Genomic DNA, 16,775 nt, shown 5'->3' with positions numbered 1-16,775 from the left:
GGGCCCTGAGGCCGCAGGATGGGTCAAGGCCCCACCCGCAGCATGAGCAGGTGCACAGGGTGGATCTGTGGTTGGACCAGCAAAAGCGGTGGGGGAGGCGTGACGTGAAGGGATGCCCATGATGCCCCTGACCCTGATCTTGGTCCCGAGAAGGTCATCTGAGAAAGGAATGCAGGAAGTCATAGCTGGATGCTTGGGCAATGCATTTCTTTAAAGGGAAAAGTTTTACATTACAGAAACAAAACAAAGAGCAGGAAGGCAGAAGAGGAGAGATCTGGGTCAAGCAGAAGCAGATTTAGGAGTGAGAGGCTCCCTAAAGCTCAGAAGCTGCCCTCTAATGGTGAGGAGCCCAGAAGGCCAAGTTCCGAAGCAAACAACTGAACAGGGTGGATGAACGCCAAGCCCCACAGAGCCAGGGGCTGCCACTCTGGTTCCTCTCCCTCTGACAAGGCCACAGTCCCTGAGCCCAAGCTCCAGGCCCGAGGCCTTCCGAGAGCCTCACCTGCTGATGGCTCTGCTCTTCCAGGTTCATCTTCACCTCCAGCGACTGGCGGGCCTCCAGGAAGGCCTTGCGGTGCTTGCGGTCAGCCATGTAGTAGGACATGATGCCCACAGCGATGGCGCACAGGTAGAGGAAGACGTTGGCCAGGATCTACACCCCAAGGAAGAAGAGAGAAAAGGCCAGGGGTGAAGGCACATCTTCAGAAAAGGGGATGGAGGAGGTGGGGTGGGTGGTGACCAAAATCAAACCTCAAGTTGCCCAATGTCCAGGGAGGGGCCCAGCACAGCCTTGGACCCCAGAGCCTCAGACACCACCACATGTACCACGGATGGGTGGTCCACCCAGCAGCATGGCTCAAGGCCTGAAAGGCTCAAGGGTTTCACGAGGGGCAGGGTGCAGGCGTTCAAGGCTGGCTGAGGGGCTGTGGATCCCCCCTCTGGCTTCCCAACAAAGCAAGGCTGGCCAGTCCCTCCACCTGTGAGGCCTGAGCAGACCCTCTGCCACCCATTCATTCCTTCATGCATTTGCTCAAGCAGCACTCACTCAGGTGCTCTGCCAATTTGTTGGGAAGGAGGGTGCACAAATCTCAGGTCCCACTGAGCAGGACTGTGTAATCCTAAAAGCTCAGATGGTTTGGGATGCAGCAGGACCCCTGAAGAGGTCCCAGGCTGATTCAGTAGTCACAATGTTTACCTTACACATGTGTCATAGGTTTCTAGTTTTCTGGGATTCACAGGTATCCTCTCAGCTAACCCCACCTGCCAGCAGGTGAGGGGTACCCAGTACCAATACTCAGGTCTCAAGCTATTGTGGGGGTTTCCTGGGACTTGAGGTCTCCCGCACTGCCTGCAAGGTCAGTGCCCTGGCTCAAAGGGCTTCTGGGGCATCAAGTGCCTGTTCCATCCCTGGCACCGTGAAGATGCCCCAGGTGTCCTGGCCCACTTCCATAGGCTGTAGGGACTGCAGATCTGAGGGTCTCCTGCTGGGGTAACCTTGGATATAGATCTGAACATCCCAACCCTGCCTGGCGGCCAGGTCTGGCTGCTGCTACTCTGATCTTTGGCCATGACTGGGCCCCAACATGGCTGGACCAAGTGCTAATCCTTCCTACTTCTCCAAGACCACTGGCCTCAGTAAGCCTTTTCAAGCAAGGCCTCTTTCCTGGTCTGGCTCCTCCAGCTTCCCTGGCACCAGCTCCATGCCCTTCCCCCGAGGCTGTGGCCACCCTCCCAGCCCTGGTTCCCCGACGCCTCGCCTGCTAGGTGTGGTTTCTCGGAACCGAGTTTGGAGTTGAGAAATGAGATGGGAAGAGAAGCGGAAGAATTTCTCAATTTCTGGCCCTCAGGGGATAAAAGATTGGCCTCAGAGTAGAATGGATTCTGGGGTAGGTGAAAAAGGCAGGGAAGTCAATTTTTTATTTTTAAACAAGATGGTCTAACAGACAACAAGGGAGGCTGGTTCTGACATGAATTTTCTGGGTTCTCTTGGTTATGCCATATCCCCTGAACTGTGTTGTGTTTCATCAGAGCTGATCAATACTTGCCCTGAGGATCAACCACCACCACACCTGGCAGAATGTTCCTGCAGCCTCTGTGGCACTCAACAAGGGCCCGCTGCGTCATGAATCAGGAGGTCAGGCGAGTCTCAGTGCTGGTCAGCAAGTCACCGGGTGTAGATTCCCAAGCTCTGCTGGAGTCTGGTTCCAGCCTGTAATGACCTGTTGACCTCTTGGGTCTGAGCAGCCCCAGTCGCCTACCCCGTTTGTGGGGCAAGTCTGTTGGGGCAGGACAACCCACCCCTGTCTGAGTGGTCAGTACCCTATGGCCTCAGGCCACTCAGTCAACACCTGAATGGCCAGCCTTATTGGAGCCAGAAGGGAACTGTGAGTGCAGGTTGGGAAGGAGAGGCCTCTGTGACTTGGGGGAGGCTCAGGGACTGGAGCCAGCCAGACTCTCTGGCCACCTCTCCTTCCCTCCAGCCTCCTTCCCGGCTGGGCCTCTGTGGGCCAGGTCTTCTTCTGGCCTTGCTTTTCCCCTCAGAAGTGAGGCAGACAAAGACCAGACAGTGTCAGGGCTGGAGGGAGCTTTGAGGGGAGCTGATTCTCAGCTCACCGATGAAACTGGAGCTCAGAGTAGTGGTTGGACCTGGAAAATTGCCCAGCTGTTGAGGGGCAGGCTCAGAGTCCAGGGTTCCCCCCGAATTTATGTCCCCATATTGTATGTACCTACAAGTGCAGTGAAAAAGCAGATTTTATTTTTAAAAACTTGCAGATCAATGAAAGAAATACTGTCCTACATAGAGGGTCACGAGGCATGAGCCAAGCCTGACCCTGCTTCCAGCCTTGGGTCATAATCTTTGGTGACTGGTGTGAAGTTTTTCTGAGACAGTTGTTCTGGTGGTCTGCACAGCAGGTCTTAGGTAGACAACCGAGGGGGTAATGACAGTAACTCCTTGCACAAGCTCAGTGCTGCTCACTCGATAGAGCCTGTCCCTATGAGATGGCCAGGCAAGGCATGTCAATCCCTGCCAGGGAACTCCCTCCCTGCCTCCCAGTGAGCTCATTGTTTCTAGAAAATTCTGTGAGTGCCAGGTCTTGGGTTTCCTAGAGCACCCCCAATTCTCTCAACTTGCCTCAACTGAGGAGGAGGACCCCCTGGGGCACTGCCCCCTGTTCCATCCCTATGGTCCCTCTCTCCCACGAAGTCGTGGCTACAAGGCCTGCAAGGAGCTTGGCAACCCCCAACCTCCCCCCTGCCCCCCGTGGGTGTAGCTGATGGGAGGCTCAGCCACAACCCTACAGGCCAACTCACAGCCTCCAGGGCCAGGCCACAAATCCCATCGGGTGATGCTGCCAAGCCCAGAAAACCTCAAGCCAGAAGCAGGAGCCAGCTTTGAGAGAGAAGATTCCAGAGTGAGCCGCAGGAGCTGCGCTGGTGGTGGGAGAGGCTCCCGACACGGTCACCTGGGAAGATGGCAGCACCCTGGGGCGCTCACGCAGCGGGCGGGAGGCGAGGGTGGCAGCAGTGCTCCCAGGCGACACTGACGTGCAGCCTGGGTGGGGAGTCCCCCTCCCGGCCTCAGTTTCCTCACCCCAGCATCACAACATTAAGTCCTAGACACAAGCACGCACTTTATCAGCCTCATCTCCTCTAACTTTACAACCAGTGCCGAGGCAGGTGATGTCACTCTGGTTTTACAGAAGGAATTGAGATTAAACAAGGTGTTAGAACGAGAGGGTGAGATCTCCTCCCACATTCAAATCTCATTATTCTATGGTTCAAAACCCCTCCCTAAAGCACCCCTCAACTTATTTACATATTTCACAACCCCATCTTTTCCCAGAAAGGAGTGTAGACTTCTTTTTTTTTGGCGGGGAGGGAGGGGGGGGTGCGGTGGTGCAGATAGAGACAGGGTCTCACTCTGTTGCCCAGGCTGCACTGCAGTGGCACATTTAGGGCTCACCACAGCCTCAAACTCCTGAGCTCAAGCGAACCTCCCACCTCAGCCTCTTGAGTAGCTGGGATGACAGGCACACATCACTAGTCCCAGCTAATTTTATTCTTTGTAGAAACGGGGTCTTGCTATATTGCCCAGGCTGGTCTTGCACTCCTGGGCTCAGGTGATCCTCCTGCCTCAGTTGCCCAAAACAATGGGACTACAGGCATGAGCCACCATCCCTGGCCTAGAGATTTTTTAAACTGAAATTTAGATGATCATGAAGATACTAGCCCTATAGCACTTAGGTGTGAGCTGCACGCATTTTAAATCTGAAACAATACTTGCAGATTTTCCACAGCTTCCATACACAGTGGTGGCCATTATCTCTAAGCTAATAAGATTCAGAAATTTCCTGTTTCATATTTATAAATGTGTATCTCACTTGGCAAAATGAATGTGCCCCTCAAAATATGTCTGTAAAAAGTAAGTTTCACTCCTTCAGCAGTGAGCAGGGCACGGAGCTGGCCCTGGGAGGGACGGTGGCGTGACATCGTCCCTGTCCCCAGGGCCAGGCAGGTGTGGCCGCAGGAAGGACTTGATGCTGGGTAAGCAGGGCAGCTGCCGTTCCTCTAAAACACATCCCTCAGGATCGCCTCTCATTACAGGTGAAGAACTGAAGACCCAGGAAAAAATTCTGCCTCTGGGGAAAACTTGAACCCTAGTGAGAATCTGAAATAGGTCTTTCACGTCACCATGACACATGGGTTTCTCTGCACCAGGCCTTGAGCTCTGCTGATCTGGGATTAATTTGCCGGTGCTCCCACTCCAAGGTAAGAGTGAGAAGAGACCTTCCTTTTTAGAACTCTTCTCCCTCCAGGGTGGCCTTCCCCACATCCACCACTTTGCAAATCCCTCGCCCCATTCCACCCAACCTGGCCCACTTGGCAGGCTCCTGTCCACCTGGGAGCCCTGCAGAGACCTCCCATCTGCTCCATCACCTGTACTGCTGTGCCCAAGGCAGCCCCTCCTCCTCCCCCATGTCCCCGACACATGGCCCTGCCACTGTGTGCAGGAAGGTGGGCACTGTCCTCAGCCCATCCTGGCCCCATCCAGCCCTAGGTGCCCAGGAAGCCTCACGCTGTTGGGTGGCACAGATGTGGGTTACGACTCTACACTCACAGACTCACCGCCCATCCCTCCCCCCTTCTGCCTCTGGTCAGCAGGCGAGCGGAGCAGAAGCCATTAGTAAACATGACCTTCTGGCCCTAGGTCCTTCCTGGGACCCAGCTTTGCTGCTTCTAGCTTTCCAGGGAGCATCCCCTACCTACCCCAAGCCACCCCTGCCTGAAGAACAAAGAGGAACAAGGCTTAGTCACTCCCCTGAGGACAGCAGACAGGGTACACTTTGGGAGTGATCTAGAACATCAGACAGAGCAGACCAAGAGGCAGGAAGAGAGGTGTGAACAGTTGGGGAGATCATATCCAATCAGGGTGATGCTGAGGACGGCTTCACGAAGACGTGGGCATTAAAGAAAGATGGGGGCGTCTCTCTGAAACACAAAGACCAGCTCAGACACCACACTGGGTGAGTGGCACACAGGAGACTCCTCCCTCTCTGGAATCATGAAGAGCAGCTTATTCCCAGGGCTCCTGCTCAAAGTGTTCTGCACACACAGGCACCACCTGACCACCAGACAGAGAGGGAAGAGGCTCCTTGGCCTGGGGCGAGACAGCTGGCACTCAAAGCCTTAATCCTGGGCCCAGGGGCAACAGCTGTACCCGGGAGTGGCTGCACTGCCCAATCCCGGGTCCTGGGGTGACTCACCAAACCCATGAGGTTGATAAGCCTGCTCCGGACACCACCAAAGTCACCTCTTCTTGCCCCGTGGTCCCCTTTAGACTGCACAGCACAATCAGGCTCTGCGATGACAGAGGTGTGCAGCCACTGGGGTCTCTATTTGTAGATCTTTTTACAAGTTTTCTTAATCCTAAAGTTTTCCTGGAAATAACTTATTTCAAAAGAATTGTTCTGCTTTTTAAAAATATACAACATTTTTAGAATAATAAAATGCACCTCCCAAATGGATAAACACTTGGACTAAAGCGTCATCTAACCCATGACAGCCCAATAAAGTGTTTCTAATATCCCGGCTCAGAATGCAACCATGAGAACATTCCTTTACAAAATCCTCCCTCCTGGAAGTTTACACATCGCAAGATCCTTCACGTTTGCTAACAACCCGTAGGGAAATGGGGCTGCTCTAAGTGGGACTGTCGAGTGGAAGTCACCCCACTGGAGGCGGCTTGGTGGCTCTCTTGCCCAAACCAATCTCTTCCTATAAGCTCATTCCAGCCTGAAGATTCCAGAACACTCTGGAACCGTGGACAAGAAGCTGAGCGAGAGAAAGCTGCTCAGAGTGCAGTGCCCGTGTCGCCCACAGAGACCTATGACGTTCTGCGGCTAGAGGCCAGCCGCACGGGAACCTCGTCATTAAAACTTACTCAGATGCTTTGGGAAAAAGTCTCCTAGCAGCCATGGGGCAGGAAGGAGGAGGGGAGGTGGCCCCTCCAAAGGCAACCAGCCTTCTCCCACCCAAGGAGGCCCAGCCAGAGCCTGTGAGGCCACCACTCAGCACAGATGGGTCCCACTTCTGGGGCCACTCTCGCTGTAGACCTCTGTAGAGGCTGCTGCAGTGGCTCCTTAAGTCCCTATGAAATGTCCCTACCCCTCAGAGGCCTTCCCTGCTCACCTCTACTCATTCTCGAGTCCTGCTTTGAGGCCCAGCACAGAATGTTCTGCACTTGCCCTTCTCTGTCCTCACTCCTTCGCCTCATCGCCTGGAAAGCAAACTCCATGCAGCCAGGACACGGGTTGTTTCCCTGCTGGCTCCCCAGCACCCGGGACTGTGGCACATAGGAAGCCACAGGCAACAACTGGCAGACGGAGGGGCGGGAAGAGGTCAGGCCTCACGGACACATAGACCTGCACACGGCTGCCCGCAGGCTGTGTGCCCTGGAGCAAGTCGCCTGCCTCTCTGACATGGCTCCTCACCCTTGCAGTAACCCCACAGGCTGTTCCAGTAAGACTGAAAGACTGGGCCAGGTGCGGTGGCTCACGCCTGTAATCCCAGCACTTTGGGAGGCCGATGTGGGCAGATCACGAGGTCAGGAAATCGAGACCATCCTTGGCTAACACGGTGAAATCCCGTCTCTACTAAAAAAAAATGCAAAAAGTTAGCCAGGCATGGTGGTGGGCGGGAGGCTGAGGCGGGAGAATGGCATGAACCCGGGAGGCGGAGCTTGCAGTGAGCTGAGATCGCGCCACTGCACTGCAGCCTGGGCGACAGAGCGAGACTCTGTCTCCAAAAAAAAAAAAAAAAAAAAGACTGAAAGACTGCACATACCTCACACAGGGCTTGGCACAAAATACACCTTTCATGACTTTTTCTTTGCTTCCACAGAAGGCAAATTAGTACCTAATAATAAAACTTTGAGGACGTTTTACAAGAACCTTCATGTTCATCATTCTATTTGTTTCTCACAACAAGAGGAGGCAAGGCAGAGTTTTCTTATTCTCATTTTGCAAGAGACTTAAAGTCAGAGAAATAAGCTTCCGAGCCCCCAGTCTCCCAGCAGACCGAAACCCAGACCCCCTTAATCCGGGGCCAGGGCTCCCCTCCCTCAGTACTATCACCTTAGCTGAACTGTGATGGATGTCTGCCAAGGCGGGGCTCAGCAGGGGCACAGGGGGGCTCCCCAAGAGCTAAGGATCCGGTTAGGACCTGGAACATCTGGGCAGGTGGGAAGGAGGAGGCATAAGGTCTGCAGACAGTGAGTGACTCTCCCATGCTGCCTTGGGCAAATTCTAAGCATCGCTGCACCAAGAAAGACTCTGGGATCTCCAATAAATACAACCTTAATCAATACAACACGAGGCTCAAGCCTGGGGCGCTGCTGCCATGCCCTTCCAAGCTGGGTATCTGCCAAGTTTCCACTTGTGCCTCAAAACAAAGGGGCCTCCAGAAGCTTTCTGCTTTTTTTATAACTTGTGCATGCCTTTGGTAAGAGATATTCAATGTCTATCCTCTTCCAAAACAAAGAGGACTTCCAGAAGAGGCATCCAGCCAACCTGACATGTTAGGCAAGGTCCCTCATGATCTGCCAGGCAGCCAGAACAGCTTCTCAGGTTGCGCACTGCCAGGGGTACCACTACACAGATCTGTCGTGATGGCTTCCCCAGAGACACGGAACATGGCAGCCTTGGCCCCAGGCTCTACTGTCTTGATTCTGGTTGCTCCTCAACAGGCTCCCCTCCCTCCAATCACAACGGGCCTCTCTCCAGTCCTCCCTACAAGATGTGCTATTTCAGGGATTCAAGGCTCCAACCAAAACAGCCTGCCCCTGCTGCCTGTGGAGGTCCACATGTTATGACGAGTCTGTGACCTTACCCTTGTCAAGCTCTTAGCAAAAATAATAATTCAAACGTAAGAGTATCAGAGCTCAAAAGAGAATAAAAATGGTAGAAAGTGACTAGGTAGCTGCTTTAGATGAGGTCTGAGGAAGACAGCTGGCCCTAGTTCTGCACTCCCCTGCAAAAGTATCACACAGCCACATCCTTGCAGAGTATAAAGTCTCCTTCCGGCTGGGCATGGTGGCTCACGCCTGTAATCTCAGTACTTTGGGAGGCCAAGGCGGGTGGATCACCCGAGGTCAGGAGTTTGAGACCAGCCTGGCCAACGTGGCAAAACCCATCTCTACTAAAAGTACAAAAATTAGCTGGGTGTGGTGGCAGGCACCTGTAATCCCAGCTACTCAGGAGGCTGAGGCAGGAGATCGCTTGAACCCAGGAGGCGGAGGTTGCAGTGAGCGAAGATAGCACCACTGCACTGCAGCCTGGGCAATACAGCGAGACTCCACCTCAAAAAAAAAAAAAAAAAAAAAAAAGTCTCCTTCCTTCCTGCTGACTTTGACCATGTGATTTTCTTTGGCCAAAAAGACGTTAGCATCTATAACAGCAGCACATTCTGAAATGCCCGTGACGGCTGGCTTTTCCTCTTGTGATTCTCCCATCACCAGAACACCACACACCAAGAAGCTCGCTGGTACAACAGAACAAGAAACTGATACAGCAGAACTGATCCCAAGCTGTAGCTTAGAGCCAAAGCCATCAGAGCCCAGCCCAGATCAGCCCCACCCCAGCCAACCCACAGATGTGCGAGTGAGGAATGCGTGGCATGAGCCACCGAGTTCTGGGCTGTTACGCAGCATTAGGTGAAAACAGCTAGCACCGATGTTAGGACAGGTCTCTCGGAAGCAGTGTCATTTCAACCGAGGAAGTGAATGCCAAGCAAGACCCAGCCATGGGAGAGGCCGGAAGGAAGGGCATTCTGGGTGAAGACACTAGCAGTGCAAAGGAGACCCCCCTACAGCATGAGGCACAGCCTTCCCTCAGTGCAGCTCCTGATGCGTCTGTGTGTATCTCCCAAGAGGATGCAGTAAGTACCTGAGATCACGGGTGTCACTGACATTCGTAGCCCCAGGGCCTTGCACAGCTATTGGCACATAGCAAACGTGAGCTGTGTGCACAGCTACAGTGTTAAAAAGAAGCTGAAAGAACAGTTCATTCTCCACTGAAGTGTTCCCCCTTGATAAGGGAGCCAAAATGAAGATAAACAGAGAAGTGGTTCTCAACCACAGGTGATCCGCCCACCACCGAGGCCATTCCGCAGTGTGTCTGGAGACATTTTTGACGGTCACAACTAGGAGGACGGGTGCTACTGGCCTCTAGTGGGTGGATGCCAGGGATGCTGCTGAACATCCTACACTGCACAGGGCAGCCCCCACCACAAAGAACTATCCAGCCCCAAACGTCAACGGAGCCAACGTTGAGAAACCCTGGCCTGGAACAACGCCTTCTTCCTTTTTGATTCCTGAGTGTTCACAATGAACTTTTTCTTAACCTTTTCCATCAGAGAATAACGAACTCTGAAGCAATGGTGTGAACAAGTAGATTTACTTTTATGTCAGTTGTAGAGTTTGTGGGCTAAGAGAATGCTCCTGATACTTACTGAACACAAAGACACAACAGCCTGATCAGTGCACCCACCCAGAAGGCCCACGTTTCAGGGGTGTAGATGGTCAAAACCAGAGAAGGCCATCTGGTCAACCTCCCCATTTCCATGCAGGAATGGACAGCTCAAATGTAGCATCTTATCCTAACCCAGGGATTACTCACTTGGACTAGGCTTTGGAGGAGTTGGTGAGCCCTTAAAGTAGGGCAGAAATCACACTTTGCCCATCTCTGGGAAGCAAGTCCATTGCTCTTGTCAGATTCTCCTAAAGATCTGTTACCCCAGATGACCGAGAACCACAAAACTCCTCAAAAGCTTCCACTCCTCTTGCTGCTTCACTAGACACACAAACATCTGCTCACAGCATTTCCTGTCTTCTCTTATTGATGTGACCTCATTATTTAGTCACCTTGGTCTCTTTCTCCAGGCCAAATAATTCCAATTCTATTTAAAGAAGTCCATTTTAAAGCCGAATCATGTTTGGTTTCAGGTCTTTTTAAAAAGTGGTCAGTTCAACTCTATTGAGTACTCTGGTGAGTGGCGGACCCCATACTGGACCCTGGAGATTATAAAATTACCTCAAGGAGCCGACTCTACTGGCAGTAAAGAAGCTGGCAGTGGCCAGGCACAGTGGCTCACGCCTGTAATCCCAGCACTTTGGGAGGCCAAAGTGGGTGGATCACCTGAAGTCAGGAGTTCGACACCAGCCCGGGCAACTTGGTGAAACCCCGTCTCTACTAAAAATACAAAAATTAGCTGGGTATACAGTGGCACATGCCTGTAGTCCCAGTTATTTGGGAGGCTGAGGCACAAGAACTGCTTGAGCCCGGGAGGCAGAGGTTGCAGTGAGCTGAGATCACACCACCGCACTCCAGCCTGGATGATGAAGTGAGACTCTGTCTCAAAAAAAGGGCCAGGCGCGGTGACTCAAGCCTGTAATCCCAACACTTTGGGAGGCAGAGGCGGGCGGATCACGAGGTCAGGAGTTCAAGACCAGCCTGGCCAACATAGTGAAACCCCGTCTCTACTAAAAATACAAAAATTAGCTGGGCATGGTGGCGGGCACCTGTAGTCCCAGGTACTTGGGAGGCTGAGGCAAGAGAATCGCTTGAACCCAGGAGTCGGAGGTTGCAGTGAGCTGAGATCTCACCACTGCCCTCCAGCCTGGGCGACACAGAGAGACTCTGTCTCAAAAAAAATAAAAAAAGAAGCTAGCAGTGAACAGAGGATGAGCAGCTCGATTCTGAGGGAGAGGGGAGAAGTCAGCAAAGGCCCCCACGAGGGAGGAAAGCTTGGGCTGGCCACACTCAGTTGGAGTTTTCACACGTTCTGAAAACACAGAGCTTTCACATATATTTAAGCATGTAGATTCTGGATGATAAAGAAAATTCAAACCAATTTCTAACTGACAGCCAATACTAAGTCAGGCAGGAATGAAAGGGCTCCATGCTTTTGCTCATGCTTTCTTACCTATAAGCAATACTGGGTACATTTATTAACACAGATCCCCTGACTTTCTGAAACTAACTTTAGATGAACTTGAAAACAAATGTACCAGCTCGGAGGAAGACAAGTGTATAATCTGGAGACAGAAGATATTTAGGAATCCAGAGAGATCATCACACAAACTTAAAATGTAAAAACTTGAAGGGAGCAGATCACTGATGACACAAAAACACCAAGCCCTTATTCTCTTGTGTTTGTGCCCATGGAACACAGCAAACTCTTTGGATTCTAAAATTCCCTACCTTTCAATTCAGAAAATGACATTTTGAGAGTAAAACTTTTTGCACACCGTCTGCAACAAAAACCCACATCATCTGCTCTCCTGAATCACAGCTTTCTCCCGGGGATTTGATACATCTTGTTTCTCTCCTTTAGTCCTTCTAGGGGTTTCTCAGCAATTCCCTCTTCCCTACAGCCTCTCACAGCCTTCCCAGGGACATTCGGCATTTTTTTTTTTTCCAGCACTGGTTCTGATGCAACCCTTCTGCGCTGTTCCTGAGTTGCTGTTTTTCCAGTTCAGTGTTTCTGGGCCAGGTGCACCAGCGTCCCAAGGGGAGCTGGTTAAAATGGGAGATTCCAGGGTCCTAGCCCACAGAATCCCCGGCATCTGCATCTGTGCCCTCCTCCAGGTGATTCTCTTCTACAGAATCACGTTCAAGGTGTAGTAGTAGATATGAAAACAAGGCAAAGAGCTTCCAGCCTTCCTGGGTCTTTAAACCAAACTCTCATGGTACTGCCTTAGGCCATCTTTCTATGCCTATCCCCTATTTTTTTTCTATGCATTTATTGTCTTTATTTTCTTTTTATTTTATTTTTTATTTTTTTTTATTTTTTCTTTTATTATTATTATTATTATTATTATTATTATACTTTAGGTTTTATGGTACATGTGTGCAATGTGCAGGTAAGTTACATATGTATACATGTGCCATGCTGGTGCGCTGCACCCACCAACTCGTCATCTAGCATTAGGTGTATCTCCCAATGCTATCCCTCCCCCCTCCCCCCACCCCACAACAGTCCCCAGAGTGTGATGTTCCCCTTCCTGTGTCCATGTGTTCTCATTGTTCAATTCCCACCTATGAGTGAGAATATGCGGTGTTTGGTTTTTTGTTCTTGCGATAGTTTGAGAATGATGATTTCCAATTTCATCCATGTCCCTACAAAGGACATGAACTCATCATTTTTTATGGCTGCATAGTATTCCATGGTGTATATATGCCACATTTTCTTAATCCAGTCTATCATTGTTGGACATTTGGGTTGGTTCCAAGTCTTTGCTATTGTGAATAATGCGGCAATAAACATACGTGTGCATGTGTCTTTATAGCAGCATGATTTATAGTCCTTTGGGTATATACCCAGTAATGGGATGGCTGGGTCGAATGGAATTTCTAGTTCTAGATCCCTGAGGAATCGCCACACTGACTTCCACAAGGGTTGAACTAGTTTTATTGTCTTTATTTTCTAATCATCTTTTTTTTTTTTTTTTTTTTTTTTTGAGACGGAGCCTCGCTCTGTTGCCCAGGCTGAATTGCAGTGGTGCAATCTTGGCTCACTGCAACCTCTGCCTCCCAGGTTCAAGTGATTCTTCTGCCTCAGCCTCCCGAGTATCTGGGATTTACAGGTGCCCACCACCACACCCGACTAATTTTTGTATTTTTAGTAGAGACAGGGTTTTGCCATGTTGGCCTGGCTGGTATTGAACTCCTGACCTCAAGTGATCTGCCTGCCTCGGCCTCCCAAAGTGCTGGGATTACAGGCATGAGCCAATGCTCCCGGCCCTCATTTTCTAATAGTCTTCTGATCCCTGGTTCACCCTCACCCTGAGTTAGGTACCTTTTTACCATCCTTTTCCCTTCTGACCAGCATGTCTCCCACACGTTCAAAGCTCCATCCACGGCGGTGCTTTCCACCTGTTGATGCTGCTTCATGTCTCCTGTGTTTAATTCAGTTCCCTGGTTTTCAATTCAGATTTAAAGTCCTTTCCAATTTTCCTTCTTCTTGTCCTGAGAGACTCTGGTCTGGAAGGACATGGCAGGTCATGGACCAGGCCTCTCAATGCACTCTCTTAGTCACATGACAGAGACTTCCAAATTCCAAAATTCAAGTTCAAGGCCCTGGTGAACTATCACCTCTCCTAAATTCCAGTTCCTCAGCCTCCACTGTCTTGATGGGCACCACGTGCAGGTGCTCACTTCACCCTCACTCAGCAGATCCAAACTTTGGCTGTGCCTTAGAATCACCTGGGGAGTTATGCCCAGGCGGAGTCCACAAAAGTGGAACCAGAGGCCCAGACATTGGTATTGCTGAAAAGCTTCCAGGAGACCTTACAGCGGGACCAGGAGTGGAAAACGCTAAAGTCAACGTGAACACCCAAGCTTGTCATGGTCTCCCCTAACCAGCCGTGATCCGCAGGTCCCACTTCTGCCAACACTACGCCCCAGCTAGGAACACAGCACCCGACATGGCGCAGGTCCTCAGTAACATTGGCTGAACGCCTGAACCAGCGCCAGCCTGCTCTGTCTCACTGAGCTCCTTTCTGTGCCTCCAGCAGGTCCTTCATCCCAGCTGGTCTTTCCAGATAAAAGCCTCTGGGTCTCCTTTTTCCTCAGTCTTGCTGCCACCACCTGGCTCACACCCTTACCTCCCACGGGGCTGGGGACAGACTTATCTCCCTGGTCCTGCCAGTCCACCCTGGAACACATTAATCTTCCAAAATAATATTTTTGCAAGTACCACCTTCTGCTCAAAACACCTCAATAGCTGCCAATTGTCCAAGAGTTCAAAATCTTCATTCTGGCATTCGGGGTCCTATATACTCTGGGCTTTATCATGAACTTGATTCTAAACCCCGCCCACCCCACTCCCGCCCTACAGCTGCCTGAGGTAAACCATCTGCTTTAGCCAAGCTGACGTCCTCAGCATGTCACCAACTGGCCTCCTGACCTTGGCACATGCTGCAGCCCGTATTTTGGGAGCTCTTAAAACTTCCCCATGAAAATGCCTGGGGAGGAAGCTTCTCATTTTACTCGCTAATATATGTGGATCCTGCATTCTATTCAATACAATCCATGTTTGTATTTGTATTTTTAAGTGTTTAAAAATATTTGCCAAACAGATGTGTCCATCTGTTTCAGTGTAAGCGCCATTAGGGCAGGGACAACATCTGTCCCAGTCCCCACTGTGCTCCCAGCACTCAGTAGCACCCGGCACGCTGTCTGCTGGGTGAAGGAATGAATACGTGGAGGACACAGGAAGAAAGGAAATGCCAACTCCACGGTCATCCTGTGGCTTCACATACGCCAAAGCAAACACAACCCTGCACCCCCAATGTGGGAAGCACGCACTTAGAACGCCCCTCCCCACCTGGCCACCTTCCGCCTCCCCCTCGAAATCTAGCTGAACCCCGCCTCCTCCATCGAGCCCACCTGAGCCTCCTTTCTCTACATCGTGTTTAGCAAACACGCCTCGCCTCCACCCAGACCTTGCAAAGGGCCTGGTGGGAAGACAAACCTCCCTAAGATCTTCTCACAAGACCTGGGCACAGAACCCAGTCACCTCACTCTGCCCTCCTGCTTCTCCTTGACACAGAAATTCCGAAGCTCAGGGTCATGACCACCAGGAGTGAAGGGAGAAGACCCCCGCCCCGAGATGGGTGTGAGCGGTGCTGCCAGGCCAGTTCCCGCCACTCATCATCCAGCTCCCAGCAGTGCAAAGGCTCTACTCTCCTTAGAAACTGGAGCTGGTTCCGGGCGATGCCCACGGACTCACTGCTCTCACTCACTCGGATGAGCCTGCCCTGGGGAGGGGAAGGGGAAAGCCCAGCTGGCAGGGAGGCTGCCATGTGCCCTGAGTGGGTGAGGTAAGCGGCTGCACAAGGCAAGTCAGTCCCTGGGGCTCTGCTAGACAGACGCTGGGCCTGGCTGGCACAAAGGGGTGCAAATCACCAACTCGACAGTCCCCCACAAGTGATACCCCGTGGCTCACTCTTGGTCTTAACTTCTCCCGAGCAGCCCCAGCTTTCTTCCTGTATTAGTCCGTTTTCATACTGCTATAAAGAACTGCCTGTGATTGGGCAATTTATAAAGGAAAGAGGTTTAACTGACTCACAGTTCAGCCTGGCTGGGAAGGCCTCAGGAAATTTACAATCATGGCAAAAGGGTCACAAAACACCTCCTTCACAAGGCAGCAGGAAGACGTGCCGAGCGAAGAGGGAGGAGCCCCTTATAAAACCAACGGATCTTGTGAGAACTCACTCACTATCACGAGAACGGCATTGGGGAAGCCGCACCATGATTCAACTACCTCCACCTGCTCTCTCCCTTCACACGTAGGGATGATGGGGATGACAATTCAAGATGAGATTTGGGTGGGGACGCAAAGCCCAACCGTATCACTTACTCTCTCCGCCTTCCACCTGCGAGCTCCACGGCTCCTTTCCCTCAGAGACCAGGCCAGCCACTGCACCTGCGGGGATTTTCATAGCCTGGGAACACTCGGGGCTGCCAAGAGGTCGAAAACCAGGCCCAGAGTCCCGAGGGGTTTACTGGCATCATGCAGCGATAGCCATGATGGCTCCTGAGGGTGCCTGGTTCCCCCAGCATCTGGCTCTGTGGGCCCCCATGACCACGTGTCCCAGCCCACTTCCCCCCGACACCCACACCTCCTCTCAGTGAGGCCAACACTTGGGGCAGGAAAGCACGGCGGTGAGGAATGCAGCTCCAAACTCAGGCTGGAGTGGAATTTCATCTCTGTCATGGGCCTGGGCCTTGGAAGTTGTCACACTTTAAACTCACTGCCTCCCCTGCGAAATGCAAATAACCACAGGCCCATCTCAGGGTGGGTTGGAGAATCCTCTACGATGTGTGTAAAGAGCCCAGCATCAGACTGTGCCAGAAACACAATACGTCTAAGTGTTACCTATTATCATTCGGCATATTATAAATTCCCAAGGTTACTCCTGAATTTATTCCCAATTCTCCAGCTTTCCGAGTCTGCTTGAGTGAGTCAAGGTCATTTTCATCACCTGGGAAGGCAATGTGTGTCAATGGTTCCCAAATTTGGCTGTGCTGACATTCTAAGGCTCCATCCTCAAACACTGCCGTGTACACAGTAGGTCCTCTGTATCCACAGATGCAACAAAACTCAAATTTCATCACAAACATTCAAACACATTCGGAACATCAAAAACATTCAAACCACAACGGCTCTCAAGTAAGTTCCCGTCCCCCGGTCCTCCCCCATTGCCTGTCCAG

The 16,775-nt window shown here is 51.7% G+C and overlaps 1 protein-coding gene across 8 annotated transcripts in view; it reads right to left on the bottom strand.

Moving 5' to 3' along the window:
* ADCY3 (adenylate cyclase 3) overlaps window positions 1–16,775 on the bottom strand; it is a 102,537-nt gene that overhangs the window by 52,709 nt on the left and 33,053 nt on the right. For 7 of the 8 annotated variants that reach the window (XM_054475219.2, XM_054475220.2, XM_063648890.1 and 4 more), the window contains exon 3: window positions 503–652. The exons of the other annotated variant lie outside the window; for it this stretch is intronic. In XM_054475219.2, coding sequence (XP_054331194.1) covers window positions 503–652 — 150 coding nt within the window. The remainder of the gene's footprint in view (window positions 1–502; window positions 653–16,775) is intronic. 8 annotated transcript variants of the gene reach the window in all.

This window comes from Pongo pygmaeus, chromosome 12 (assembly GCF_028885625.2).
Source record: "Pongo pygmaeus isolate AG05252 chromosome 12, NHGRI_mPonPyg2-v2.0_pri, whole genome shotgun sequence".
NCBI classification, from domain to species: Eukaryota; Metazoa; Chordata; class Mammalia; order Primates; family Hominidae; genus Pongo; species Pongo pygmaeus.
Note: the sequence above shows the minus strand (reverse complement) of the source record. Positions and strands in the feature narration are given on the sequence as shown.